General features: G+C 59.7%; 1 protein-coding gene across 2 annotated transcripts in view; it reads right to left on the bottom strand.

Moving 5' to 3' along the window:
* MAST4 (microtubule associated serine/threonine kinase family member 4) overlaps positions 1-26,430 on the bottom strand; it is a 193,174-nt gene that overhangs the window by 4,426 nt on the left and 162,318 nt on the right. For both annotated transcript variants that reach the window (XM_029070088.2, XM_029070098.1), the window contains 17 exons: positions 24,331-24,432; positions 23,841-23,973; positions 19,279-19,346; positions 18,612-18,697; positions 15,992-16,200; positions 14,963-15,101; positions 13,802-13,934; positions 11,827-11,992; positions 10,933-11,037; positions 10,242-10,364; positions 6,784-6,905; positions 5,181-5,311; positions 4,705-4,883; positions 3,421-3,615; positions 2,628-2,866; positions 1,221-1,343; positions 523-659 (listed from right to left, as the gene is read on the bottom strand). In XM_029070088.2, the coding sequence (XP_028925921.1) occupies positions 523-659; positions 1,221-1,343; positions 2,628-2,866; positions 3,421-3,615; positions 4,705-4,883; positions 5,181-5,311; positions 6,784-6,905; positions 10,242-10,364; positions 10,933-11,037; positions 11,827-11,992; positions 13,802-13,934; positions 14,963-15,101; positions 15,992-16,200; positions 18,612-18,697; positions 19,279-19,346; positions 23,841-23,973; positions 24,331-24,432 (2,390 nt within the window). The remainder of the gene's footprint in view (positions 1-522; positions 660-1,220; positions 1,344-2,627; positions 2,867-3,420; positions 3,616-4,704; positions 4,884-5,180; positions 5,312-6,783; positions 6,906-10,241; positions 10,365-10,932; positions 11,038-11,826; positions 11,993-13,801; positions 13,935-14,962; positions 15,102-15,991; positions 16,201-18,611; positions 18,698-19,278; positions 19,347-23,840; positions 23,974-24,330; positions 24,433-26,430) is intronic.

Genomic DNA, 26,430 nt, shown 5'->3' with positions numbered 1-26,430 from the left:
ACCGCCGCCGCGCTGTGCGCCCGCAGCAGGGGCCGAGGTCCCGCGGGGCGGGACGCCCCGCGTTCCGGCCGACCGGACGGGTGGGGGACTCCGCTGAGAAACGGAACCGGACCGTGGCGCTCCGGCCTCGGCCTCTAAGACCCGCCAACGGAGCGAGAGCGGTGGAGCGAGGGACGTCGAGGGACGCGGAGAAGCGCTGACCGGCCCCATCCCCAGCGCCGGGCCCGCCGGGACCCTTTCCCGGCCCCCTGCTCGCTGCCGTCGGCGGGGACCCGCACGAGCTGTGTGTCTGCAGAGGCGGGGAGGGCCCGCAGCGAGCCATCCGCACTCCCCGGCCCGGTCTCCCGGCGGGTCAGAAGGGACCTCGGCCCGTACCGCTGATCTCGATCTCGGGCCTGCGTCGCCGCCGGCGGACTTCGGTCTCAGGAACGTCAAACAAACGTGCACCATTCACGCTCACACACACACAAACGTGCACGCACCCCCCGAGGCGGCGGGAGCGGCCCCCCCGGCCCCACTGACCGTTCGAGGTTCTCCTTCTTCTTGACTTTCTTGCTGCGCCGGACCATCCGGCTGCGGTAGCTGTGGCGCCGGGCGGGCCCTGTGCGGATCGACGTGTTCTCGAAGGGCGTGGTCATCATGGACACCAGGTTCCCGCTCTGTGGAAATGGGGAGGGGGATCTCGGAGCCGCTCGGGCTTCCGGGAGGGGGGTCGGGTCCCGGGAGAACGGGTCTCCTTCCCACTGACTTTCGGCCCGAGGAGCCGGGCAGAAAGGCGGGCACTTCCCAGGTCTACGGGCACCATCCAAGGGGAACAAAACCCCTCCGGTGGGGGAAACAGGGTTAGGGGGTGGGCCACCTGGAGGCTGCTCTCGCCGTTGTTTTCAACTCTACCGCTTTCGTTCCAGGCCCAGCACAGTGCTCTGCACACGGTAGACATACATTATGGCAATCTGCCCCCAGCAGGTGGCCAGTACAGTGTTCTGCCAGGCCTCCAGCACAGCGCCCTGCACACAGCAGGCACCCCGCGCAGAGCTCTGCGCGCGGCAGGTGTCCAGCACAGCGCTCCGCACACGGCAGGTGGCCGGCCCAGTGCTCCGCACACAGCAGGCATCCAGCACAGCACTCTGCTCCCAGCAGGCGCTCTAAACCCAGCAGGCGTCCAACCCAGCACCCCGCAATCGGCAGCGCCCCCTCCTCCTGGCCCGCCGTCCCGGTACCTTCAGCAGCAGCTCGATGACCTCGGGGTGGACCAGCCCGTTGACCGGCTCGCCGTTGATGTGGGTGATGAGGTCGCCGGCCCTCAGCCCCGCCTGGGCTGCGGGACTGCCCTCTTCCACATTCTGCGCGGGGCGGGAGAGTGGGGGGACCGTGAGCCCGGCCGGCCCCGGGGACCCCAGCCCGGGATGGGCGGGGTCGACCGGCCGCCCGCCCCCCCGACCGGCTGTTCCTTCCCAGCGCCCGGACCGGCGGGCGACCGGCGGCGGGCACCGGGAGCCGACACCGCTGCGGCCGTGCGACGCGAGTGACCCGTCCGCTCTCTCAGGGTACCGAGCTGGGGGGCCGCAACTCCGCAACGGGCAAGGGCGGAGATGGTCGGAGCGGGGTTCGCCGGGGGGCTTCTACCGGGGCTGGCCATGCAGAGCTCGCTACAGAGTTTTCTTCTTTTTTATGGCATTTAAGTGCTTACTATATATCACACCCTGTACTAAGCACAGGGGTGATACATGCTAATCAGGTAGGCGCCAGTCCACGTCCCACAAGGGGCTCACGGTCTTCATCCCCATTTTACAGATGAGGGAATTGGAGGCACAGAGAAAGGAAGTGACTTGTCCAAGGTCATACAGTAGACGAGTGGCGGAGCCGGGATTAGAACCGGGGTCCTTCCGACTCCCAGGGCCGGGCTCTACCCGCTAGGCCAGGCTGCTCTCCCACAGAATTCATTATGGGGGTCGCCACAGAGCTGGCTACGGGGTCTCCCCCTCCTTTCCGCATCCCCCGACTTGCTCCCTTTATCGATTCCCCCCTCCCCAGCCCCGGACCACTTACGTCCGTATCCGTCATTTATTTATTTCTATTCACGTCGGTCTCCCCGCCTCTAGACTGTCAGCTCGTTGTGGGCAGGGGATGTGTCTATTTATTGTTCTGTCGTACCCTCCCAAGCGCTTAGAACAGTGCTCTGCACACCGTAAGCGCTCGATAAGTACAACTGAATGAATGACCTACAGGGTTCACTTTGGAGGGTCGTTACAGTCCCCCACGGGAATCACTACACAGGAAGAACAGAGGGTGGAGACGGGTGGGGGCCGTCTAGCGCGACATGGACAGCGCATCCCGGCGGAGAGCGCAGAGGAGTCCGGAGACCCGGGTTTTAGTCCCAGGTCCTCCCCGGCCCGCTGCGCGGCGCCGAGCAAGTCGCTTGACCTCTCCCGGCCTCGGTTTCCCCGTTCTTCCTCCTCCTGTCTGTAAGCCCACGTGGTACGGGGACGGTGCCTGACCTGACTATCCTGTATCGACCCCGGCGCTTAGCACGCGGCAAGCGGGTGGCGATACTTTCCGACCGCATCGACGAGAGACGGCGGTGAGAAGAGGGGCCCCTCCGCCCCCCGCGCGCCCCGTGCCCTCACCCAGACGACGTGGTGGACGGTGTAGACGTCGCTGTCGCCCACGTAGACGCGGATGGCCCGGATGGTGAAGCCGAACTTCTTCCCGGAGCTGTGCACCACGACGGGCTGCTGGGCCCCGGGGCAGGGGCCGGCGGCGGGGGGCGGGGCCCGGCTCGGGGAGGGGTCCCGCGACGACGAGGGGTCGGAGGACGGCGAGCGGGGGGACACGGGGCTCCCCAGCGGAGACACGCCGAATGCATCTGGAACACAGAGTCGGCCGTCAGGCGGGGCCCGGGGGGAGACGCGGATGCCCACGGGGCAGCGCCACCGACAGCGACAGAAACCACCGCGCGGGCGGCGTGGGTGGGAACCGGGAAGATGCGCGTGTCCGGCGGCGTGAAGTGGGGCTGAACGAAGGAATACCGAATCCCCGTTTTACAGATGGGGCAACTGAGGCCCAGAACCCAAGCGAGAGAGGCGGACGAGGGGCGGTGGCGGGGAGGAGATGAAAGCCCATTTCGGGACGGACTGGGTTGGGAGGGACCCCTTCCGCCGCCCCAGGGACTCGTGGAACCGCCGCCTTCCCCGCGGCCTCTCGTGCCCGTAGAATCCCCGAGAGGAGCCGGCCTCAGTCTACCCCCTCGCAGCGACCCCGAGGCCAGCCGCCTCGCGGCCCCGGGGGCGGTCGGGGCGTCGGACGGCGATGTCCCGGAGGGGCAGGGGGGTGAGAAGGGCCGGGCCCGGGCCAGGCGACGGAGGGGACACGGCTAGAATCACCACCGCGGGGAGCTGGGGGGACCCAGGCGGGCTCTACCTCCGGCGAAGGTGAGGGACAAGGCGCCGGCCGACAGGGACTTGTGGATCTCGCTCTTCTCCGCGGCGCCATCGAGCTGCGTCCGGGCCGGGGGGCTGACCGGACCCCCGGGGGCTCGGGGAGGGGCGGCGGCTCCGTCCACGTCCTCGGGGCGTCCGTCGGGCCGGTCCCAGAGCTCCGGGGGTCTGCCGCCCACTGAGCGGAGGAGGAGGAGGAACGGACACGGTCAGGGGGAGCCGGGCGGCCAGCGGGGGCGAGGGGGGGACGGGACGGACGGTGCCCGGGAGGGGTGTGTCTGGGGGGGCGGGGGGCGGTGCAGGGAAGGATGGGGTGGACGGCGGGGAGGGCAGGGAATGTATCTTCTCACTGCTGTACTGTCCTCTCCCAAGCCCTTTAGTACAGTGCTCCGCACACAGTAAGCGCTCAATGAGTACGACTGAATGAACGAATGACTGCAGTGTGGATGGTGGGGTGGCGCTGGTGGCTTTGACTACGGAGTGGACGGTGAGGAAAGGGCGAGGCAGGGAACGTGTCTGTCTATCGTTGTATTGTCCTCTCCCGAGAGCTTAGCACAGTGCTCTGCACACAGAAAGCGCTCAATAAATGCGAAGCCGCGTGGCTCAGCGGAAAGAGCCCGGGCTTGGGAGTCAGAGGACGTGGGTTCTAATCCCGGCTCCGCCACTCGTCCGCTGTGTGACCGTGCCTTCTCTAGCTGGGTTCCCTCATCTGGAAAATGGGGATGAAGACTGTGCGCCCCACGTGGGACAACCCGATGACCCTGTATCTACCCCAGCGCTTAGAACAGTGCTTGGCACGTAGTGACCGCTTAACAGATACCATCATTATTATTATTAAATATGATTCATTGAATGAATGAGCGCAGTGCGGACGGCAGGAAGGGGGCAGGGCGGGAGGTTGTGGCCACGGGGCGGACAGTGGGGAGGGGGCGGAGCAGGAAGCCGTCACAGCGGCGTGGACGGGGCAGAGGGGCCGAGCGGGGCTCTCCTCCTCCCCCAGTCCTCCCCAGTTTGCCTCGCTCCTCTCTCCGGCCCCCCAGATCCACAGCTGCCCCCCATCTTCCCAGCTCTCCTAAAAGCCCACCTCCTCCGGGAAGCCTTCGGCGATCCACCCCCCCAAGCCGCCCGTCCCGCCTCGCCCCTCGCCCACGGATCTGCACCCGCCTGCGCGTCTCGTTCATCCGGCCATCTCCCCCGCCTACCCCCCGGCCCCGCCGCCCCGACTCCCCGGACGCGCGTCTCGGGACGGCGGCGCCCCCGGCCTTACCCAGGAGGGCGGAGCCGCGGGCGACGCGCTCTGGGCCGGCGGTCTCGGGCTCGTCCCGACTGACCCGCTGGGCCGGACGTCCGGTCTGTTGCGGCTCCCCTCGGGGGGCCCCCCAACTCGCCTCTCCCTCGGTGGAAACGGCCAGCGTGGGCAGGGTGTGGAAGGCGGGGGGCCGGGGCCTGTCCGGGTGGGGGGGAGGGGGAGACCGTCAGTTGACCCCTGGACGGCACGAGCAGGCATCCGGACCCCCACGCGCGCTCTAGACCGTCAGCTCGGTGTGGGCGGGGACTGCGTCCGTTACAGTGCGCTCTTCCGGGCGCTCGGCACAACGCTCCGCCCGCGGTGAGCGCTCAGTAGGTACGACTGACACCCCCCCAGGAGGCCGGCGCAAGACCAGAGAAGCCCCGAGGTCCCACCCCCGCCCTCAGACAGACCGAGGGGGGCGGCTCCGGACAGAGGCCCGGGGCCTCACGTACATGTCGGATGGCCCCACGGTCCAGCCGAGAGAGTCGGGCGGGGGCGGCGGTGCCGGGCTCTTGGCCTCGTCTCCGGCGTCCTCCCCTTCCCCGGCGGAGGGCCGCGTCGTCCGCTCGATGTTGCCGAACACCTTGCGGGGGAGACGGGGAGAGGGAGACGGAGACGGAGAGACGTAAGCTCCTTGCGCCCGACTGTAAGCTCCTTGAGGACCCGAAAGACCCCCCCAAAACTTCCGGAGGAAGAAGGAACGGGGCTGACGTTTCAGCTCCGCGCTCGGGCCCACCGGACCACCCCACCCCCCACCAAGTCCTCCTCACACCACACCTCCTCCGGGGAGCCCTCCACACGGCACCCCAACACCCAACACCCCGGGGGGCCGCCCCCTGGCAACATGCACTCGGCGGGTCCTTTGACCGTGGGCAAGTCACTTCACTTCTCTGTGCCTCAGTTACCTCATCTGTGAAATGGGGATTAACTGTGAGCCCCACGGGGGACAACCTGATTACCCTGTATCTACTCCAGCGCTTAGAACAGCGCTCTGCACATAGTAAGCGCTTAACAAATACCAACATTATTATTATTTCCCAGCAGGCAGGGTGGTCTGCTGGAAAGAGCCTGGGCCTGGGAGTCGGAAGGACCCGGGTTCCAATCCCAGCTCTGCCACTTGTCTGCTGTGTGACCTCGGGCAAGTCACTTCACTCTGCTGTGTGACCTCGGGCGAGCCACCTAACTTCTCTTTTCCTCAGTTACCTCATCTGTAAAATGGGGATTAAACAGCCTCACGGGGGACAACCTGATTACCTCGTATCTACCCCCGGGGCTCAGAACGGTACTCGGCACACAGTGAGCGCTTAACACGTACCATGATTATTATTCTCCGTCCCTCAGTTACCTCAACAGGAAAATTGAGGGGGTTTAAATCCTCCTCATCCCCATGAGGGACCCGGTGATCTTGTATCTACCCCAGCACTTAGTACAGTGCCTGGAACGGAGTAAGCATCTAAATACCACAGTTATCGATATTACTAATTAATAATAACTACCATTATTACTATTATTATTTTCCCCTCAGCACCCAGGGAAGAACACCACTCTCTCGGACCGTCAGGGGAGCAGGATGGTCTTGCGGAAAGAGCACGGGACCCAACGCCAAGAGACCTGGGTTCTAATGTCTACTGTGTGAGACCTCGGACAAGCCGCTTTATCTTCTCGGGCCTCAGTTTCCACATCCGTCAAAGGGGGATGAGATACCGGTTCTCCCGGCCCTTTATACTGTGAGCCGCGCGTGGGACGGGGACTGTGTCCGATCGATTATCTTTAAAGTACTCAATCGCCTTGTCCCCCACACCTCTCCTCGCCACAACCCTGCCCACACACTTCGCTCCTCTAACGCCAACCTTCTCACCGCCCCTCCACCTCGTCTACCTCGCCGCCCGCCTCTCGTATGCTCCCTACGCTGCACGTCCACTACGCTACGTTCGCTAAGGCCGACGTAAGCTCGCTCCGGCGCGCCGCCCTCGGCGGGCTCTCGATAAACACCGGGCCTCCGGTGCCACCGGCGGGCCAGGGCCCGGGTCTCAGTCCAAACCCGACTCGGCTCACTTTGGAAAACCTGTGGGAACACGAGGAAAACTGCCGGATTTCCACGCTGAAGTCTTCGTCGTTGGTCTCGTCCTCCTCGTCTTCCTCCTCGGTTTCCATGTGGTGGTACTTCTCGGAGCGAGCTGCCGGCAGACGTCGGGAGGGGGGTCACTCCGCGCCCGCCGCCACCGCGCCCCGCTCCGCCATTCCCGTTTCCGGACGGGGCTCGGGCCCTTGGGACCCCTGAAAGGGGCGACGCCCGGCCCCGGCAGCGCCCACCGACAGCGGTGTCCGCGAGGGAGCTGGGCAGGTAATAACAGCATTTGTTCAGTGCTCGCTATGTGCCAGGCACTGTACTAAGCGCCGGAGCGGATACGAGCAAACGGGGTTGGGCACGGCCCCTGTCCCGCGTGGGGCTCACGTTCTCAATCCCCGTTTTACGGGTGAGGGAACTGAGGCCCAGAGAATAACAATGGCATTTGTTAAGCACTCACTATGTGCCAAGCACTGTTCTAAGCGCTGAGAAGTGAAGTGACTTGCCCGAGGTCACACAGCAGACAAGTGGCGGAGCCGGGATGAGAACCCGTGACTGTCTGATTCCCAGGCCCGTGCTCTAACCACTACGTCACGGTGCTTCTCACAGACCTCGGCCCGGCCGGCACCTCTGGGCCTCCCCCCCTCCATTCCGGACCCGCTCCTGGCCACCCTTCCCGGGGCCAGCTGGGCTTTCACACTCCGCTTCGCACTCTGGTCTTCCCCTGCCTTCAGGGTGACCGCGCCCGGCACTCCCCGGGGGCGGCTCCCAGAACATTAGGGTCCAACAGGGACTTGACCCCTATAATCCTGTGGAAGCAGCGGGGCCCAGTGGATAGAGAACGGGCCCGGGAATCATAAAGGTCTGGGTTCTAATCCCGACTCCGCCACTTGTCCGCTGTGTGACCCTGGGCCGGTCATTGCACTTCTCCGTGCCTCGGTCACCTCATCTGCGAAATGGGGATGAACACTGCAAGCCCCATGTGGGGCAGGGACTGCGTCCAAACTAACTGGCTTGTATCTACCCGGTGCTTAAACAGTGCTTGACACTTAGTAAGCGTTTAACAAATACCATCATCATTCCCAAGTGCTTAGTACAGTGTTCTGCACATAGTAAGCGCTCAATGAATACTATGGAATGAATGAATGAAGTACGACCGAACGAATGAATCATTATTAATGAAGCGGGAATCTGGTTGCACACATGAAAGGGCACGGACTTGGGAGTCAGAGGACGTGGGTTCTAATTCCAGCTCCTCCACTTGTCCGCTGTGTGACCTTGGGCAAGCCACTTCGCTTCTCTGTGCCTCAGTTACCTCGTCTGTAAAATGGGGATGAAGACCGTGAGCCCCACATGGGACAAACTGATCACCTTGTATCCACCCCAGTGCTTAGAACAGGGCTGGGCACATAGTAAGCAGTTAAACGATATTACGCGTGGAACGAGCACGGGCTTGGGAGTCAGAGGTCGCAGGTTCAAATCCCGACTCTGCCACTTGTCAGCTGTGTGACTGTGGGCGAGTCACTTCACTTCTCTGGGCCTCAGTGACCTCATCTGGAAAATGGGGGTGAAGACCCTGAGCCTCACGGGGGACAACCTGATGACCCTGTATCTCCCCCAGCGCTTAGAACAGTGCTCAGCACATAGTAAGTGCTTAACAAATACCAACATTATTATTATTATTATTATCATTATTATCAGGTCCCAATAGGGCCTTCACCCTTACAGACGGAGCTCAGCCTGCGCACGTGGCGCCCCCCTGGGGGCAGCTCCCACCATAGCTCCCAGCACAGCTTCTTTGGTAAGCGCTTACTATGTGCCAGCCACTGTCCTAAGCGCCGGGGTGGATACACGTACATCGGGTTGGACCCAGTCTCTGTCCCACGTGGGGCTCACGGTCTCCCTCCCCATTTTCCAGATGGGGTAACCGAGGCCCAGAGAAACGAAGCACCTTATTCAAGGTCGCCCGGCAGACAAGTGGCGGAGCCGGGATTAGAACCCACGACCTCCTGGCTGCCAAGTGAGGCCTCTAGCCACTGTGCCATGCTTCTGCGGGAGGATTAGGGTCGCTCAACAAGAGGCACGATGGAGGGCAGGGCCTCGCTGCACCAAGAGAGCGCCCAGGAGCGTCCCAGAACGCCAAGGGGTCCACTGGGGAAGGTGCGGCCCTCCTGGGAGAGTGTATGGTCCCTGCGGGCCGGGTGCCCGCCCCTTCAATTCATTCGTTCATTCAATAGTATTTATTGAGCGCTCACTGTGTGCAGAGCACTGTACTAAGCGCTTGGAATGGACAATCCGGCAACAGAGAGAGACCGTCCCTGCCCATCGACGGGCTTATATTCTAACTGGGGGAGACAGACGGCCAAAAACAAGACAACTTAATCGCAATAAATAGAATCAAGGGGATGGACACCTCATTAACAAAATTAATAGGGTAATAAAAATATAATCAATCAACCTACAGTGCTGATTGTGTGCTTACTGTGTGCAAAGCGCTGCACAAGGTGCTTGAAAGAGAACGAGAGTTAGACAGACAGGCTCCCCGTTCTCAAGGAGCTCACGGACTAGCATCCAGATGTGTCTTTCTGGGGAATGTTCATTCATTCAATTGTACTTCTTGAGCGCTCACTATGCGCAGAGCACTGTACTAATCGCTCGGGAGAACACGATTCAACGTCTCCCCCGATTAGACCGTAAGCCCGTCAAAGGGCAGGGACTGTCGCTATCTGTTACCGATTCGTAGTCCAAGCGCTTAGTACAGTGCTCTGCACATAGTAAGCGCTCAATAAATACTATTGAATGAATGAATGAATGAATGAATGAACAATAAAAAGATACATTCCCTGCCCACAGTGAGTTTATTCCCAAGCATTTAGTACAGTGCCAGACTTCTAGTAGGAGCTCAACAGACAGCGTGATGGCTACTACTAGCAGCATGGCATAGTGGCTAGACCCCGGGCCTGGCAGTCAGAAGGTCCTGGGTTCTAATCCCGGCTCTGCCATTTGTCTGTTCTGTGACCGTGGGCAAGTCACTTCACTTCTCTATGCTTCAGTTGACTCATCCGTAAACTGGGAAGGGAGACTGTGAGCTCCACACGGGACGGGGACTGTGTCCAGCCCAATCTGCTTGTCCCCATCCCAGCGCTCAGCACAGTGCCTGGCACATAGTAAGCGCTTAACAAACACCGAAATTAGTATTATTACTGCAGCGCAGCCCAGGCAAGAGGGAGGGCCGGGGAGCCGGCTGCTGGTCCCGGCTCCGCCGCTGGCCCGCTGCGTGACCTCGGGCCGGGGGCTCGACCTCTCCGGGCCCGCTTTCCGCCCCCTGTAAAGTGGGGCCAGCAGTGGTCCGTGTCCCGGCAGCAGGCCCCGGGTGGCGAGGGCCAGGGGGTCAGTCCTGCCCTCGCGGCCCAGCGGGGGCCGTAGGGCGGGCGGGACAACGTACTGTCGAAGTAGCTCGTGTCGTCCTCCGACTCCAGCTGAGGGATGAACTCGGCCTTCTGCCTCAGCAGGCCATTCCAGTCCAGGGAGTGGAAGAAGCGATGCTGCTTGACCTCGTAGGCACCGCCTGCGGAGCCCCGGGGACAGAGATGTCAGAGACAGAGGGAGACACACGGGGAGACATCAGTTCATCAGCTCCGGTAGCGACTGGGAACCTCCTGTGTGCAGGGCACCGTGCCGGGCGCCTCCGGGGCGTGGAGCGCTCTGCCGGGCGGCTGCCAGCCGCGTGGCCTAGTGGATAGAGCACGGGCCCGGGAGTCAGAGGACCTGGGTTCTAATCCGAGCTCCACCGCTTATCCTCTGGATGACCCTGGACAAGTCACTTCTCGGTGCCTCTGTTACCCCAACTGTAAAATGGGGATTAAACCCGTGAGCCCCATGAGGGACAGGGACTGGGTCCAACTCGACTAACTTGAATCTATCCCAGTGCTTAGTATGGTGCCTGGCACAGAGTGAGCGCTTAAATATCCTTAAAAAAATTCCACGATTGCTCTTAGTATAGGAATCCTGACCGACGGCTGGATGGTCGCATGGGGGCGAAGCCCTCGGTGGCTTCCGCGGAGCCCGCGTGAGGGGCCCCGGGGCCACGGCCTAGTGCCAGCGGGTGAGGAGGAGGGTCCCCGGGGGGCTCTCACCCGTGCCCAGCCTCTCCAGGGGGTCCTGGCGTAGCAGCAGGGTGATCAGGCACTGGGCTTCGGGAGGCGGAATCTCTTCCTCCTTGTCTGGCCAACCGATGTCATCTGGAAGAGAGCGTGGACGCGGGTCACCACGGCCCCTGCTCCAGGACCGGACTTCAGCTTCGGACCGGCCATTCGGAGGCGGGCGAGGGGACAGCGGGGCCTTGGGGGCTCCAGATCCCTTCGGGTCAGGGACCGAGCAGAGCGTAGCGAGCGCCGGGACGGCCCCGAGCACATCCGTGAAACCCCTGGTGTCTTTGGGGGTCGGAGGCTGCAAGACGGCAATGAGGGAAAGGGCCGGCCACACTGCTGCCGAGCCCCGGTGACGGTCAGCCCGCTTGTGGCCAAGGACGATGGGGGATCGGGTTTGGGCCGGGCAAGCCGGAGGCCACAGCCGGCTCTGCTCCCGCAGAATTCCCGTCAGGCTTCACCCCCTTGGCTTTCCTGGGCTTTGGTCTGTTTCTCTTTGCTTCCTCAGGGCCCTTCCCCACACCGCCTACCAGGGACAGATTTCGTCTCAAGGGAACGCCGGCAGGCCGGCCACGGCCCGGCATCGCAACTACGGCCAACCCCATTACCTTGTACCTGCCCCGGCACTTAGAATGGTGTCTGACACATAGTAAGCGCTTAACAAATACCAGTTATTATTATTATTATCATCACTAGGGTCCCGGCACCGACCCGTCAGGGGGGAGAAGACCCCGGGATGCCAGTGAGGAGGGCGGCGGGGCCCGTGACGGCCATGATCGGTCCAGGAACCGAACAGGGAGTTCGGGGGGGAGCCGCCGGGCCGCGGCCGAGTGGCTGAGGGGGGGCGGGCGGGCGGGCGGGGGAGGGGGCCGGGGTACTGACCGCTGATGACCTGGCCGAACAGCTCCTCCGGCGTGTCCCCGAAGAAGGGCACGCAGCCCACCAGGAACTCAAAGAGGATGATGCCCATGGCCCACCAGTCCACCGGCTTCCCGTAGCCCTGTCGCAGGATCACCTCGGGCGCGATGTATTCGGGCGTGCCACACACCTGGCAGAAGGGGGAAGAACAGAGCCATGCGGCCTGAGCCCCGCGGGCATCCCCCGGCCCGGGGCACCCGCCCTGAGCGGGAGGAGAGGGAGGAAGAGGAGTGACGCTGGGCAAAGCCTGCACCAGGCCCTTGGGAGAGCACCACAGAAAGAAGATGATAATAACAATGGCGTCGGTTAAGCGCACACTACACGCTAAGCGCTGGACAGACACGAGGTAATCAGGTTGGACCCAGTCCCCGTCCCACAAGGGACTCAAAGGGAGGGAGAACGGGTGTTGCATCCCCATTTTACAGATGAGGACACTGAGGCACTTCTAGACGGTGAGCCCACTGTTGGGCAGGGATCGTCTCTGTTGCCAGATTGTACTTTCCATGTGCTTAGTACAGTGTGCTCTGCACACGGTAAGCGCTCAATAAATACGATTGAATGAATGAGGCCCAGGGAGGTGCAGTGACCTGTTCAGGGTCACACACAGCAGATAAGTGGCAGAGCCGGGATTAGAACCCAGGTCTAACGGGACGGGGCTCAGGGGCGGGAGTCGTTATAAAGGTCTTCCCAGGTCCTACCCTAGGGACCCCCACCCCCAAATCACACTGGGTCATTTTCAATCGATAAAGGGTCAGGGGACGGGGGCGGGGGTGGAGATGGTTCCAAGTCACAGGAAAGAAGAGCTGACTTTTTGTCCCTTTATATATTTGACTGTATTTATTGAGCGCTCATTGTGTGCAGAGCCCTGAACTAAGCCCTGGGAGGGAATAATATGGGACGCATTATAGAGAGGGACAGTCAGACCAAAGGGAGTGAGTGATCCCCAGGGTCCTCAATGGGAATCCTCCTCTCCCCCCTTCTCCCAAACCCTTGCAGATCCGCACCACAGCCGCGTCTGCCCGACCGCGTGTCCGTAATAAGCTCTGCACATAACAGGCGTACGGCAGTGGCCCGGCCGGGGGAGGGCCTGGGGATGGACAGCCAGACAGAAGGACACAGGGTGGTGAGGATCTGCCGGGGTTTGGAGGAGGAGGGGAGAGGAGGATTCCCAGTGAGGATCCTGGGGACCACTCGCTCCCCTTGGTCCGACTGTCCCTCTATACCGTGTCCCATATTGTTCTCCCCCCAGGGCTTGGACCAGGGCGCTCAGTCAGCGCTCAATAAATACGACCCAATGAACGAACGAATGGTGCAGCTGCCTCTGATAAACGCACCCCTTGGTGCCCGGGCACGCCCGTTCTAAAACCCTCTGGGTGCCCTCGACTTCACTGCCAGCATTAAGCTCACTGTGCGCAGGGAATGCGTCTGCTTATTATTATATCGTACTCTCTCAAGTGCTCAGTACAGTGCTTTGCACCCAGTAAGCGCTCAATAAATACCATCGAATGTATAGGGCACACCGACTCCTGCCAGGGTCCATTAAAGCAGTGCTCAAGTGCTTAATACGGTGCTCTGCATATGGTAAGCGCTCAATAAATACAATTAATTGAATGTAAAGTCCTCTTTGCCTTCAACACTCCCGTCCACCCCAGTGGAACTGGGGGGCTGTCGGGGCTCAGGGCCCGCGTCTGCTGGGCAACCATGACGGCAGGACTGTTTGGCTTAGAAAATGGCAGATGGGGTCTGTTGGCACGAGGTGCAGGGGACTGGCTGGGGGCAAAGCGGGGAAGAAGAGGAAGAGGAGGGCCGTCGGGCCGAGACGGGGCACGCGGGCACACGGCCTGACCCAGGCCTTTCACGTGGACACAAGGGATTCCCCGAGGGGGCAGGGAGCCAGTGGTCCGGGCGTTGTCCCGTCTCCCGCCGGGCGGGAACCCACCTGCTTGTCCCGGAACTCGCGGGCGTCCTTCTCGATGTGGCCCTCGTAGAGGTTGGTGGTCAGGCTCATCAGCCCCACTTTGGACAGGCCGAAGTCGGTCAGCTTGATGTGCCCCATGGACGTGACCAACAGGCTGCGGGGGGAGAAGAGAACGGCCGTCCACGTCGGTATGGACACGGGGGCCCGGGACACGCCGGGCTGAGATTCTGGAGACCCGGGTTTCGGGCCCAGTTCTGCTGCTGGCCTGCAGGGTGACCTCAGACAAGTCCCTGGTCTTCTCTCGGCCTCGGTTTCCTTCTCATCGGTAAAATGGGCGTAAGAGCCCCGCTCTCCCCTCTCTTAGACGGTAAGATTATGAGAGAGCAAAAGAAGGAGAAAAAGAAAGAGGGAGAGAGAGCGAGGGAGCGAGGGAGAGTAAGGGGGGCCAGTCGGGACCCTACGCTGCCCTTTGGGGTGCTGGGCCGGGAGGGTCAGCATGGGTCCGATGACCATTCTGGGGACCATCAGCAGTGGAGGGAAGGGCGGCACCATTTGACCCCCCGCTGCAATGTACCTTTCTCAGTCACCCAGGTCCGGAACGAGAAAACATAAACTCCCTCTCTCTCTTTCCACTTCCCCTCCTCGCTGGGTGTGCGGGGCACGGGTCTGGGGAGGGTCCGCAAGGTTTGGGGGAGGAGGGGAGAGGAGGATTCCCGCTGAAGACCCTGGGGACCACTCACTCCTCTTGGTCTGAACGTCCCTCTTTATAACGCGTCCCACATTTATACTGCCATCCAGCCGCTGGTGCTACGGGGTGGCCCCCGGTCCTGCAGTAGCCCACGCCGGGGTCGGGGGTCACACCGAGGTGTGTTGGGGGTGGGTGGGCAGGCTGCATCTCCACCCTGGCTTCTGACGGCCAGCGATGATCCACCTCGGCTCCAGGCGAGGACGTCACAACATCCAACCCAACACAAATAACTCAACGCGACCCAATCTAACACAACCCAACTAACTCAACCCAACCCAACCCAAATAACACAACCCAAATCAACCCAATCCAACAAAACACGATCTAACCCAACCTAACGCAACCACGAGATCACCCAGCCCGGCCCAGCGTGAGGTGTGCGAGCGAGAGCTCTCGCGGGCCTCTGGTCCCGGGGTTTGGGTTCAGGCCCGTACTTGTCCGGCTTGAGATCCCTGTGCACGATCCCGTAGTTGTGGAGGTATTCGAGCGCCAGCACCGTCTCGGCGAAGTACATGCGGGCCATGTCCACGGGGAGGGGGCCCATGTTCTTCATCAAAGTGGCACAGTCTCCTCCTGCAAGACGCGAGACAGCGAACGGCATGAGGGCCCGGCCGGGCTCGGACTCTCACCGGGAGCCCAGACACTGGGCTTGGACTCTGGGTCGGCCACAGGTTCGGCCGCCGGGCTCGGCCGTGGGTTCCGTCTCTGGGCTCAGATTGTGGGCAAGTCACTTCACTTCCCCGTGCCTCAGTACCTCATCTGTAAAATGGGGATTAACTGTGAGCCCCACGCGGGACAACCTGATGACCCCGTATCTACCCCGGCACTTAGAACAGTGCTCTGCAGATAGTAAGCGCTTAACAGATACCAACGTTATTATTGTGGGCTCTGACGGCGGGCTCGGCCGTGGGCTCGAGTCGTGAGCTCGAACCCTGAGCTGGGACACCGGGTTTGACCTCTGGGCTCGGACCGTGGGCTCGGACACTGGCCTTGGACTCTGGGCTCAGAGAAGCGTGGAGCAGTGGATGGAGCACGGGCCTGGGATCGGAAGGTTATGGGTTCTAATCCCGGCTTCGCCACTTGTCCGCTGTGAGTCCTTGCACAAGTCACTTTCCATCCCTGTGCCTCGGTTACCTCGTCTGTAAAAATGGGGATTGAAACTAAGCCCCAAGTGAGACAGGGACTGGGTCCAACCCAATTTGGTTGTATCCAAACCAGTGCTCGGTACAGTGCCTGGCATATAGTAAGTGCTTAACAAATACCATAATTATTATTATTATTATTATTATTACTGTGGGCTCGGGCACCGGACTCGGCCTCTGGGCCCGGACTGTGGGCTCGGACACCGGGCTCTGCACACAGTAAGCCCTCAATAAACGCAACTGAACGGATGGGCTCGGACACCGGGCCGCGGGCCCGTGGACTCAGACTCGGACCTGGGGCCGGACGGCAGGCCCCCTCACCTTCGACGTACTCCATGACCATGCACAGGTGACGGCGGGTCTCGAAGGAGCAGTACATGCTGACGACGAACGGGTTCTCGGCGAAGGTCAGGATGTCGCGCTCCACGAAGGCCTGCTGGATCTGGTTCCGCAGGACGAGGTTCTGCTTGTTGATCTTCTTCATGGCGAACCGCTGCCGGGACTCTTTGTGCCGCACGAAGTACACCGCCCTGAGAGCCGCACCGGCCCGCGGGGGGGCCGGGGGGGATGGGGGGAGGGACAGAGGGAGGAGCACGTGGAAGGGACGGAGGGAGGAGGGAGAGAGGGAGAAGGAAAGGAGGGGGGACAAGGGTCACATCTGTTGCTAGGAGATGATTCTCTTCTCTCCCGTCTCCATCCCCGATTCTTCCCCCGTGACTCAGCACGGACCACCCAACACCCCTGACTCTCCCTAGTGACCCAGCACAGAGCATCCACCATCCCTGATTTTCCCTTCTGCACTCCTGACTCTCCCCCGTGTCCCAGCATAGACCACCCGACACCCCTGACTCTCACTAGTGACCCAGCACGGACCATCCATCAGACCCGACTTCGGTGATCCAGCACGGATCATCCAACACCCCTGACTCTCTCTAGTGACCCAGCAGGGACCACCCAAAACCCCTGACTCTCCCCTCTCCATCCCTGACTCCCCCTCAGTGATCCAGCACGGACCATCCACACCCGATTCTCCCCTCTCCGTCCCCCACCCTCTCCCAGTGATCCGGCACAGACCGGCTAACACCCTTGACTCTCCTCTCTCCGTCCCTGACCCTTCCCCACAGTGACCCAGCACAGGCCGGGACTTTTTGATTTCACGCCACTGGAAATCCCGGCACTCTTTCTAGAGGAGGACAGAAGGAAAGGAATAGGCATTCCAGTCCTGAAGGATCCAGACTGAAAGGGGACAGGGAATGTGCCTGTCGTTGTTTTGTACTCTCCCAAGTGGTTAGTACGGTGTTCTGCACACGGACAGCGCTCAATAAATAGGACTGAATGAAGGCGTCAGGATTGGGGTTTACAGTCGGGAATGGAGAGGGGAGGTTCAGGGCTGGGCCGATTCAGCTGACTCAGTTTCCACACCTGTAAACTAGGGATGAAGTACGTGTTCTCCCTCCCACTTACACTGTGGGCCAAAGCCTGGTCTGACCAGAAGATCTTGTGTCCAAACCAGTGCTTAATGCAGTGCCTGGCACAGAGCAAAAGCTTAACCAATAGCAACATTAATAATAATTATAATAATAATACTGGTGTTTGTTAAGCGCTTACTGTGTGCCAGGCACTTTACTAAGCACTGGGGTGGATACAAGCAAATTGGGTTGGACACAGTTACTCTCCCACCTGGGGCTCACGGCCTCAATCTCCATTTTACAGATGAGGTAACTGAGGCACAGAGAAGGGAAGGGACTCCCCCAAGTCACACAGCAGACAAGTGGCAGAGCCAGGAATAGAATAATAATGATGATGATGATGATGATGATGATGATGAGCCAAGCACCGCTCTAAGCACTAAGGGAGATACAAGGTCATCAGGTTGTCCCACGTGGGGCTCACAGTCTTCATCCCTATTTTACGGAGGCGGGAACGGAGGCACAGAGACATTAAGTGACCCGCCCAAAGTCACCCAGCTGATGAGTGGCGGGGCCGGGATTAGAACCCACGACCTCTGACTCCCGAGCCTGGGCTCTTGCCACTGAGCCACGCTGCTTCTCCAGAACTCATGACCTTCTGACTCCCCGGCCCGTGCTCCATCCACTACACCATGCTCCTCCTGGACTATTCTCCCAAGCGCTTAATACGGTGTTCTGCAGGCTAATGAATGGATTATCTGCTCAGATCCGCCGACAGGGTCCGGAGGAGCACCAGCACCTATATTCTCTGGTACCTCCGTGGTCCACGGCCCCGCAGCTCAGGAAAGCCCACTACACTTCTCCGCTCCTTGGGGGCAGGGAAACCGTCCGCCAACTCTGTTACCTCCAACTCTCCCAAGCGCTCAGTACAGTGCCCCGCGTGCGGTAAATGTTCAATAAATACCACCGAATGATTGCCTTATTTTCAGTTGGATCTCGTCTCTAGAGTGTAAGCTGGGTGTGGGCAGGAAATGTGTCTACCGACTCTCCCAGGTGCTTAGAACAGTGCTCTGCAAACAGTAAGCGCTCAATAAATACCACCGAATGACCGATTGACTGATTTCCAGTTGGATCTCATCTCTAGGCCATAAGCTCGTTGTGGGAAGGGATGTGTCTTCCAACTTTGTTACTCTCAACTCTCCCAAGTGCTTAGAACAGTGCTCTGCACACAGTAAGCACTCAACGAATACCACAGGATGATGTCTGATTGATTTCCAGTTGGATCTCGACTCTACACTGCAAGCTCCCAAGCGTTTAGAACAGTGCTCCGCACAGAGTAAAGCACTCAATAAATACCACAGGATGATTTCTGATTGATTTCCAGTTGCATCTCGTCTCTACACTGCAAGCTCCCAAGTGTTTAGATCAGTGCTCCGCCCAGCGTAAGCACTCAATAAATACCACGGATCGATAGATTAGATACTGATTTATCGGATGCCCCCTCCGCGGGGGTGGACCCCCGGGTGACTCACCCATACGCTCCGTTGCTGATCAGCTTGATGGTCTCGAAGTCGCTTTCCCGAGGTTCTCTCCGGAGCTTCAGCGCCGCGGCGGAGCTCTGGGAAAAACCACCAGGGAAGTTACCGAACCACCGGATGCCGTCCGACCGGGAAACGGTCAACACGGAGGCCAGACCTTCTCGCCCGAGTAGTCGGGACCGTGCTGGACGTACGAAAGGTGGGCACGCGGAACAGTGCTTTGCACACAGCTGGTGCCCGGGATAGTGCTCTGCATAGAGCAGGTGCCCGGGACAGTGCTCTGCGCTCAGCAGGTGCCCGGGACGGTGCTCTGCACACAGCCGGTGCCCGGGACGGTGCTCTGAACACAGCCGGTGCCCGGGACAGTTCTCTGCACACAGTAGGTGCCCGGGACAGTTCTCTGCACACAGCAGGTGCCCGGGACATTGCTCTGCACACAGCTGGTGCCCGGGCAGTGCTCTGCACACAGCAGGAGCCAGGACAGTGCTCTGCGCTCAGCAGACGGCCACCCCACACTGTGGGCATCGACTGGGAAGCACGAGGGGGCACCGGAGCGATCCGGCAGGCGCGTTCTCTGGAACGCCGGGCACACCGGGCAGCATGCCGCGGCCGGGAGCCAGGCCGGGGCCAGCGGAGGCCGCCAGCAGCCGAGAACACTCACGTCGGCAGATTCGTCCGTCTCCGGGGTGGCCGCCGCCCCGCTGTCGTAGCTGCCCAGCTGTGCCATTTCTATGGACAAAGAGACACCGCACGCAGGTCACCGGTACGGGTAACAACGCACGCGGCGACGCAGACACGCAATGACACACGCGGGACGCCGGTAAAGGTAACAATACACGCAAGCGCAGGTCACCGGTTCGGGTAACAACACACACGGCTACACGCCCAGAGAGGTGGCACAGACGACGACACATAAAGCAACACGTACACGCAGTAAGCTCCTGGAGGGCAGGGAACGTGTTCCCAAGCACTTAGGTGGTGCCCTGCACACGGAAAGCGCTCAATAAACAATATAGATCGATGGATGACGCCCGCAGAGAATAATAATCATAATAACGGCATTTGTTAAGCGCTCATTATGCGCAAAGCACTGTTCTAAGCACTGGGGAGGATACAAGGTGATCAGGTTGTCCCACGTGGGGCTCACGGTCTTAATCCCCATTTTCCAGATGAGGGAACTGAGGCACAGAGAAGTGAAGTGACTTGCCCAAAGTCACACAGCTGACAAGCGGCTGAGCTGGGATTTGAACCCATGACCTCTGACTCCCAAGCCCGGGCTCTTTCCACCGAGAGAAGCACCCGCGAATGACGCACGTGGCTAACCATAACCCGTACACGTCCGCTCCCCCCGGGTCATAGCATGTCACAGGCAAACGGCGCGTCCAGGCTTTGATACTTTGATCACTTGCCCCACGGCACTTGTGTATATATCTCCCTATTTATGATCACGATTCTATTTATTTTCATTAAGGGCGCGTATATATCTATAATTCGATTTATTTATAATGATGCTACTGATGCCCGTCTACTCGTTTCGGGGAGCCCATCGTTGGGTAGGGATTGCCTCTATTTGTTGCTCAACTGTATTTTCCAAATGCTCAGTCCAGTGCTTTGTCCACGGTAAGCGCTCAATGAATACGACTGAACGCATTAGTCAAATGCCATAAGATCCTAGTTCATCTGGAAGCTCCCTGAGGGCAGAGGTCAGGTCTACTAACTCGAGTGAGCATCTACACACCCATCACACACACACACACACACCCCGCCACCCCCGCCCCCAACCATCCCTAATTCATCTTCCTCCTCCCCGCCATGCAGCTTGTTGTGGACAGGGAATGTGTCTGTTTACTGTCATACTGTTACTCTCCCAGAGCGCTCAGTAAATACAACTGCCCGACTGACAGACACACAGACCCATCTCCCCACAGACACTCGCCCCACACACCCCTGAACATCCGTGATTCATCTTCTTCCTCCCCACCGTACAGCTGTATGCTCACTGTGGGCAGGGAATGTGTCTGTTTAGTGTCATACCGTACCCCCCCCGAGCACTTAGTACAGTGTTCTGCACACGGTAAGTGCTAAATAAATATGACCGACTGACTAGCGTACTCTCCCATGTACCCAGCATAGTGCTCTGCACCCAGCGGGCACTCAAAAAGCAGCCTCGTTTGACCGCTCAAAACAACAGCGGGGCTCCGATATAATCTCCGACGGGACCCTGGAGCCGGCACTAGCTCCAGGCTCCGACCCTGGGCTGACCCTTTGCCCCCGACGCTTCTCACCACATCGCTCTCTCCTAGAGACGCCTCGGAGATGCCTCGAGAATGCCCGGTCTCTCCAGAAGGGCATTCTAAGGCGGACACGCCCGGGAATCATTTATTTACGGCCTTTGGAAAGACCCGGGCCTTACCCACCCCCACATCCAGGCCCTCCAACCGCCTGCGTCTTCGGAGCAGGTTTGGACAAGCCGAGTGACCCCCGCGTCCAGACCTCCTGCTCCTTCCGGGCTGCCGGGAGCCCGCGGGTGCCCGTCACGATCGGCTCTGAAGAGCGCAACGTTTCTCCGCGGGGAAGATGGTGGGTGTGGGTCTTTGGATGGGAAAGCGGCCGCGGGGACCGTCTGGGAAGTGGGGAACGGGGACCGTCTGGGAAGAAGGAAAGGGGAACAGTCTGGGAAGAGGGAAAGGGGAACAGTCCGGGAAGAGGGAAAGGGGGGTTGTCCGGTACTCTCCCGAGCGGCTGACATAGCTCTTGGTTCCTCTGCACATAGTGGGTGCTCCATAAATGCGATCGAATGAATGAATGAATGGAAAAGGGAAAGGAGGACCTTCCGGTAAGAAGGAAAGGAGGATCATCTGGGAAGAGGGAAAGGGGGGCCTCCTGGGAAGAAGAAGAGAGGGACCCATCCGAGAAGTGGGAATCGGAACGGCTTCCAGGAAACTGCATCTGAGATGCCCAGTGGGGGCTGGAGAGATGTCTGTCTCCTCCTGTGAAGCGGAGGAGAGAAGACTATAGGGGAGAGAGAAGAGGAGTGGGAGGAAGAAGAAGAGAGGAGGGAAAGGGAAGAGAAGAAGAGACAGACTGGGGAAGGGGGAAGAAGAGGAGAAGGATGAGGGTGGGGTTCAAAGGGCCAACACTGACGAGACCTTTTACATCGGGGCGTGGAGCGTCACCCGAGTGGACTGTGACAGCCTCGCCGGCTGCGATTCCTCTCATCAAAAAAAACCGAAAAAACAAAAACCAAATAAAAAAAGGGCTCATCTTCAATGTCACGCCAGCGAAATCACCGTTATCGGGGAAACCCACGCCACCGGTCAGCCGTCGGTGGCGGCCAGAGGGACCGGGGAGATTTTGAAAATTCATCTGAACACCGTTAGACGCCTGCCCCTTTTTATTTCACCGACTCGAGCCCTTCCTGCAGACTGGGGAGGTACAGAGGTAAAGAAGGGACTTTGAAAGCCTCAGTGGGGGAAGGAAGTCTCTCTCCCTGGGAGGCTTTTCAGGAGCACGGCCACCGGGCTCTGTCTGATAAGTGATGAATGGGTTTTGGTCTTGGCTTTCGGAACGGTATCGATTTCTCAAGTATCATCCGCTCGCACCTCCCGCATCCTTTCTGCACCGGGTGGGGGGCATCTCTAGGGAAATGAAGCGAGAGAGAGGCAGCGCGGCTAGTGGACAGATCCCGAGCCTGGAATCAAGAAGGACCTTGGTCCTAATCCCGGCACTGCCACTCGTCTGCTCTGTGTGACCTTGAGGGAGTCACTTCACTTCCCTGTTACTCTGTTCCCTCATCTGTAAAATGGGGATTAAGGCTGTGAGCCTTATGTGGGACAGGGACCGGGTCCATCCCGATTACTTTGTATCTACCCCAGCGCTTAGTACAGTGCCTGGCACATAGTAAGTTCTTAACAATCACCACAGTTATTATTATTAGAGCGAGACAGGAGCAGAGATGAACACCGACAAACGCACTCACACCCATGGCCAGGCCCCTTGGATTTAGGCACCTGGGTGTCTTTTGGTCCCAGCTCTGCCCTGGGCCTGCCGTGTGACCCTGAGCCGGTCACTGGCCTCCTCTGGACCCCCACCTCCTTGGTGGCGGAACGGCGATGAGCTCCCCGGTCTCCCTCCCTTTTAGATGGCGTGGCCCAAGAAGAACGGGGACCGTGTCTGACCTCATCATCCCTCTCTACCCCAACGCTCAGGGCTTTAAAAAATGCCGCCACTGAAGCCCTTCGGCCAGACGGATGCTGCTGGCCAATCCAACTTCGTGGCTCGGTTAGGCGGCCGTGGACGGGCGTTAGACCGTGGCCCCTCAAGCCTTTCTCTCCAGCTCTGAGCCCATGGTGCTTCCCAGATGACAGGCCCCCAGCTGAACGCCACCGGGGCCAGTTTTCCTTCTTTTTTTGTGATTTTCCCATCTAGATGGGCGAGACCAGCTCTGTCTCTTTCAGGCGGCTGAGCTCCCCCCTCCCAGATTGAGCTCCCCCCTTTTTCCCTCCGCTCCCTCTACCCCCCCCCCTTCACCTCTCCGCAGCTAAACCCTCTTCTCCCCCCTTTCCCTCTCCTCCTCCCCCTCTCCCATCCCACCCGCTCGGCACTGTACTCTTCCGCTCTACTGTATATATCTCTATCACTCTATTTAGTTTGTTTATTTTGTTTAATGAGATGTACATCACCCTGATTCTATTTAGTCGCCATTGTTTTTATGAGACGTTCTTCCCCTCGACTCTATCTATCGCCATCGTTCTCGTCCGCCCGTCTCCCCCGGATTAGACCGTGAGCCCGTCAAACGGCAGGGACCGTCTCTATCTGTTGCCGACCTGTTCATTCCAAGCGCCTAGTCCAGTGCTCTGCACATAGTAAGCGCTCAATAAATACTATGGAATGAATGAATGAAGGCGGCCCTTTAAGGGGTTTCACGGTGAAACGGCGCTCAGCTCTTCTCTCCTGCTCTCCCTCCAGCTCCCTCACAGCCCGGGAGGACTGTCTGCTTTGTCATTCATTCATCATTCAATCATAGTTATTGGGCGCTGACTGTATGCAGAGCACTGTACTAAGTGCTCGGGAGAGGACAGGAGAACAACAAACAGACACGTTCCCTGACCACAGTGAGTTTACGGTCTAGAGTCACATTCACAGTCCCGTTCCTTAGGCTCTCGGAGCCCTTTCCACAGAAACCCTGGGGTTGGGGGGAGGATGGGAGGCCCTCGGTTTTACCTTCCAGGGGATCCTTGTTGAGCCCCAGCTGGCTGATGATATATCTGGGGATGTCCGTCTTGATGCCTTGCCCTTCCTTGGCATGGCCTTCCGCCGCCTCCAAGAGGTAGTAGAATTCTTCCGGGTCAAATTCCTGCAGAGGATAGCCCGCTCACCCGTCTCTTCCCGTTCACCGAACAATCCGCGCTGGATTTTCTGGGATTCAGGGCCCGGGCCTCCTGATCCCATCCCCCCTCCCGCCACGGGCAAGGCACAGAGCTGGCCCGCCCTCCCCCCAGCGGGTGCCACAGCCCCTCCTCGGCCAGGCCGAGGGGGCCGACGGCGAGGGGCCTCCGTGTTCCACCCGGCCGGGCTGACGAACCTCAAAGCCCTGGGAAGCCGCCCCTCGCGCCGGCCGGTACAGTGCTCCGCACCTGGCCGGCGCTCGATAAATAGCCACGAGGGATCTGTGCTGCCGGGCACCCCGGCGGGGCCCCGAGGAGCCACTCACCAGGCACTCCAGCAGGCGAGCGGGGCGGGCGATGACGAACAGGATCTTCTTGACAAGCTGCTGGACGAAGGCCAGCTCCCCGCTGTCCGAGCGGTCGTGGGCCTGGGGCGGGCGCCGGTCACGGCGGGGAGAGAAGAGCCCCCAGAGACACCCGCTGGAGTAAGGCCAGGCCACGCGGGGCCGGCAGACATGGCAAAATCACCTGCACCCACCCAAGGGCCCTGCTAATACCTGGTGGGGGGCGAGGAGGGGGCGGAGAGACCGCCATGGACCCCTCTGAGGGGCACACGGCTTGAGCGGTTTTATAGAGGCCGTGGGGCCCGGGGACCGGACGGGTCAGGAGGCCCTGATGCTTGAAAACAATAACGACAACAACAATAATAACATAATAATGATAATAACAATAATAATTGTGGTATTTGTTAAGCACCTACTAGGTGTCAGGTACTGAGCGCTGAAGTACATACAAGGTAATCAGGTTGGACACAGTCCCTGTCCCACGTGGCACTCACAGTCTTTATCCCCATTTTTCGGTTGAGGCAAATGAGGCCCAGTGAAATGACTTGCCCAAGGTCACACAGCAGACAAATGGCGGAACCAGGATTAGAACCCAGGTCCCTCTGACTCCCAGGGCCGTGCTCTAGCCACTAAACCACGCTGCTCCTACACAGCACAGTGACCGATAATAATGACAGTGGTACTTGTTCAGCGCTATGTGCCAAGCACTGTACTGAGCACCAGGATAGATACAAGAACCGCAGGTCAGACTCCTTCCCCAGCCTAGGCAGGGCTCGCGGAGGGAGAACAGATAGCGAATCTCTGTTTTACAGATGAGGAAACGGAGGGCCCAGACAGTGACTCGGCCAAGGTCACACACAGCAGGCAAGCGGCGGAGCCGGAATTAAGAAGCCAGGTTCTTCCGACGAGGCCAAGCCGCTTGCCCGCTGGTGCCCCGGCCCTCTGGTTTCCTCATCTGGCCCGGCAAGCAGGGCCTGCCACGTAATTTTACAAGTTTCTAGGCCGACGTGACCGTTCGGTGAACAAATCGACGATTTCACCTTCATCTAGTGGCACGCGCTCCTGCCAGCCGCAGCCCGCTTCTTCCTCCCGCCCCACCTCCGGGGAAAAGTCTGCCCATCTGCCCCCTCAGACCGTCAGCGCCCGGAGAGCAGGGAACTCTCCCCTGCGCCCCTTCCAGGGCCTAGCCCTCAGCAGACACTCAATAAGTACCACTGACTAATTATTGGTCAGTAGGCGCTCAATAAATTCCACTGATCGATGAATCCACAGGCACTCAGATGCCATCGACGGATCAGTAGTAGGTGCCCAGGGAATCCCTCCGAATGAGCGATGGGTCAGACGGCGCTCAATATATCCACTGACTGATCCCTAGGCACTTGCTCAATATCATCGAGGGATCGATAGACGGTCAAAAAATCCTACTGACAACCGGGCGGCTTTCCTACCTACCGGCTGACGACCGGCCAGCCGAACGTCCGGCCGAATACTGAAGAAGCCACATCCAGACTACTATCGCCGAGCGACCCGGACTCCTGAATTCCTAAGTGATAACGCCGAGTCGGATTCTCCGTCCGGAAAACCCCACGACCACGGAGACTGGAAGTGATTATTTTATTTTATTAATGATGTGCATACACCTGTGGTTCTATTTATCTGGATGGTATTGACGCCTGACTACTCGCTTTTTGTTGTCTGTCTCCCCGGTTTAGACTATGAGCCCGTCACTGGGCAGGGATGGTCTCTATCTGTTGCCCAGTTGTCCAGTCCAAGCGCTTAGTCCAGTGCTCTGCACAGAGTAAGTGCTCAATAAATACTCCTGAATGAATGAATGCTTTGCACCCAGTAGGCGCTTAACAAATGCCGCCATTATTATCATTATGGAAGAGCTACCGAGGCACTTCACGGAGGCTTGGGAAACGGTGGCAAAATCAGGCCTCTTGACAGGAGACACGTCGAGACGGGTGGAAGTTTTTGGTGCTTTATTTTTAAAACAAACCAAAGGTTCAGGAGAGGGGCACGGCCACCGGACGGAGAGGGGCAGGGGAGATGGATCGCCAAGGACCTTCACGCTAGCTCTCC

This window comes from Ornithorhynchus anatinus, chromosome 1 (genome assembly GCF_004115215.2).
Source record: "Ornithorhynchus anatinus isolate Pmale09 chromosome 1, mOrnAna1.pri.v4, whole genome shotgun sequence".
In the NCBI taxonomy this organism is placed as follows: Eukaryota; Metazoa; Chordata; class Mammalia; order Monotremata; family Ornithorhynchidae; genus Ornithorhynchus; species Ornithorhynchus anatinus.
This window is presented reverse-complemented; position numbering and strand designations above follow the sequence as displayed.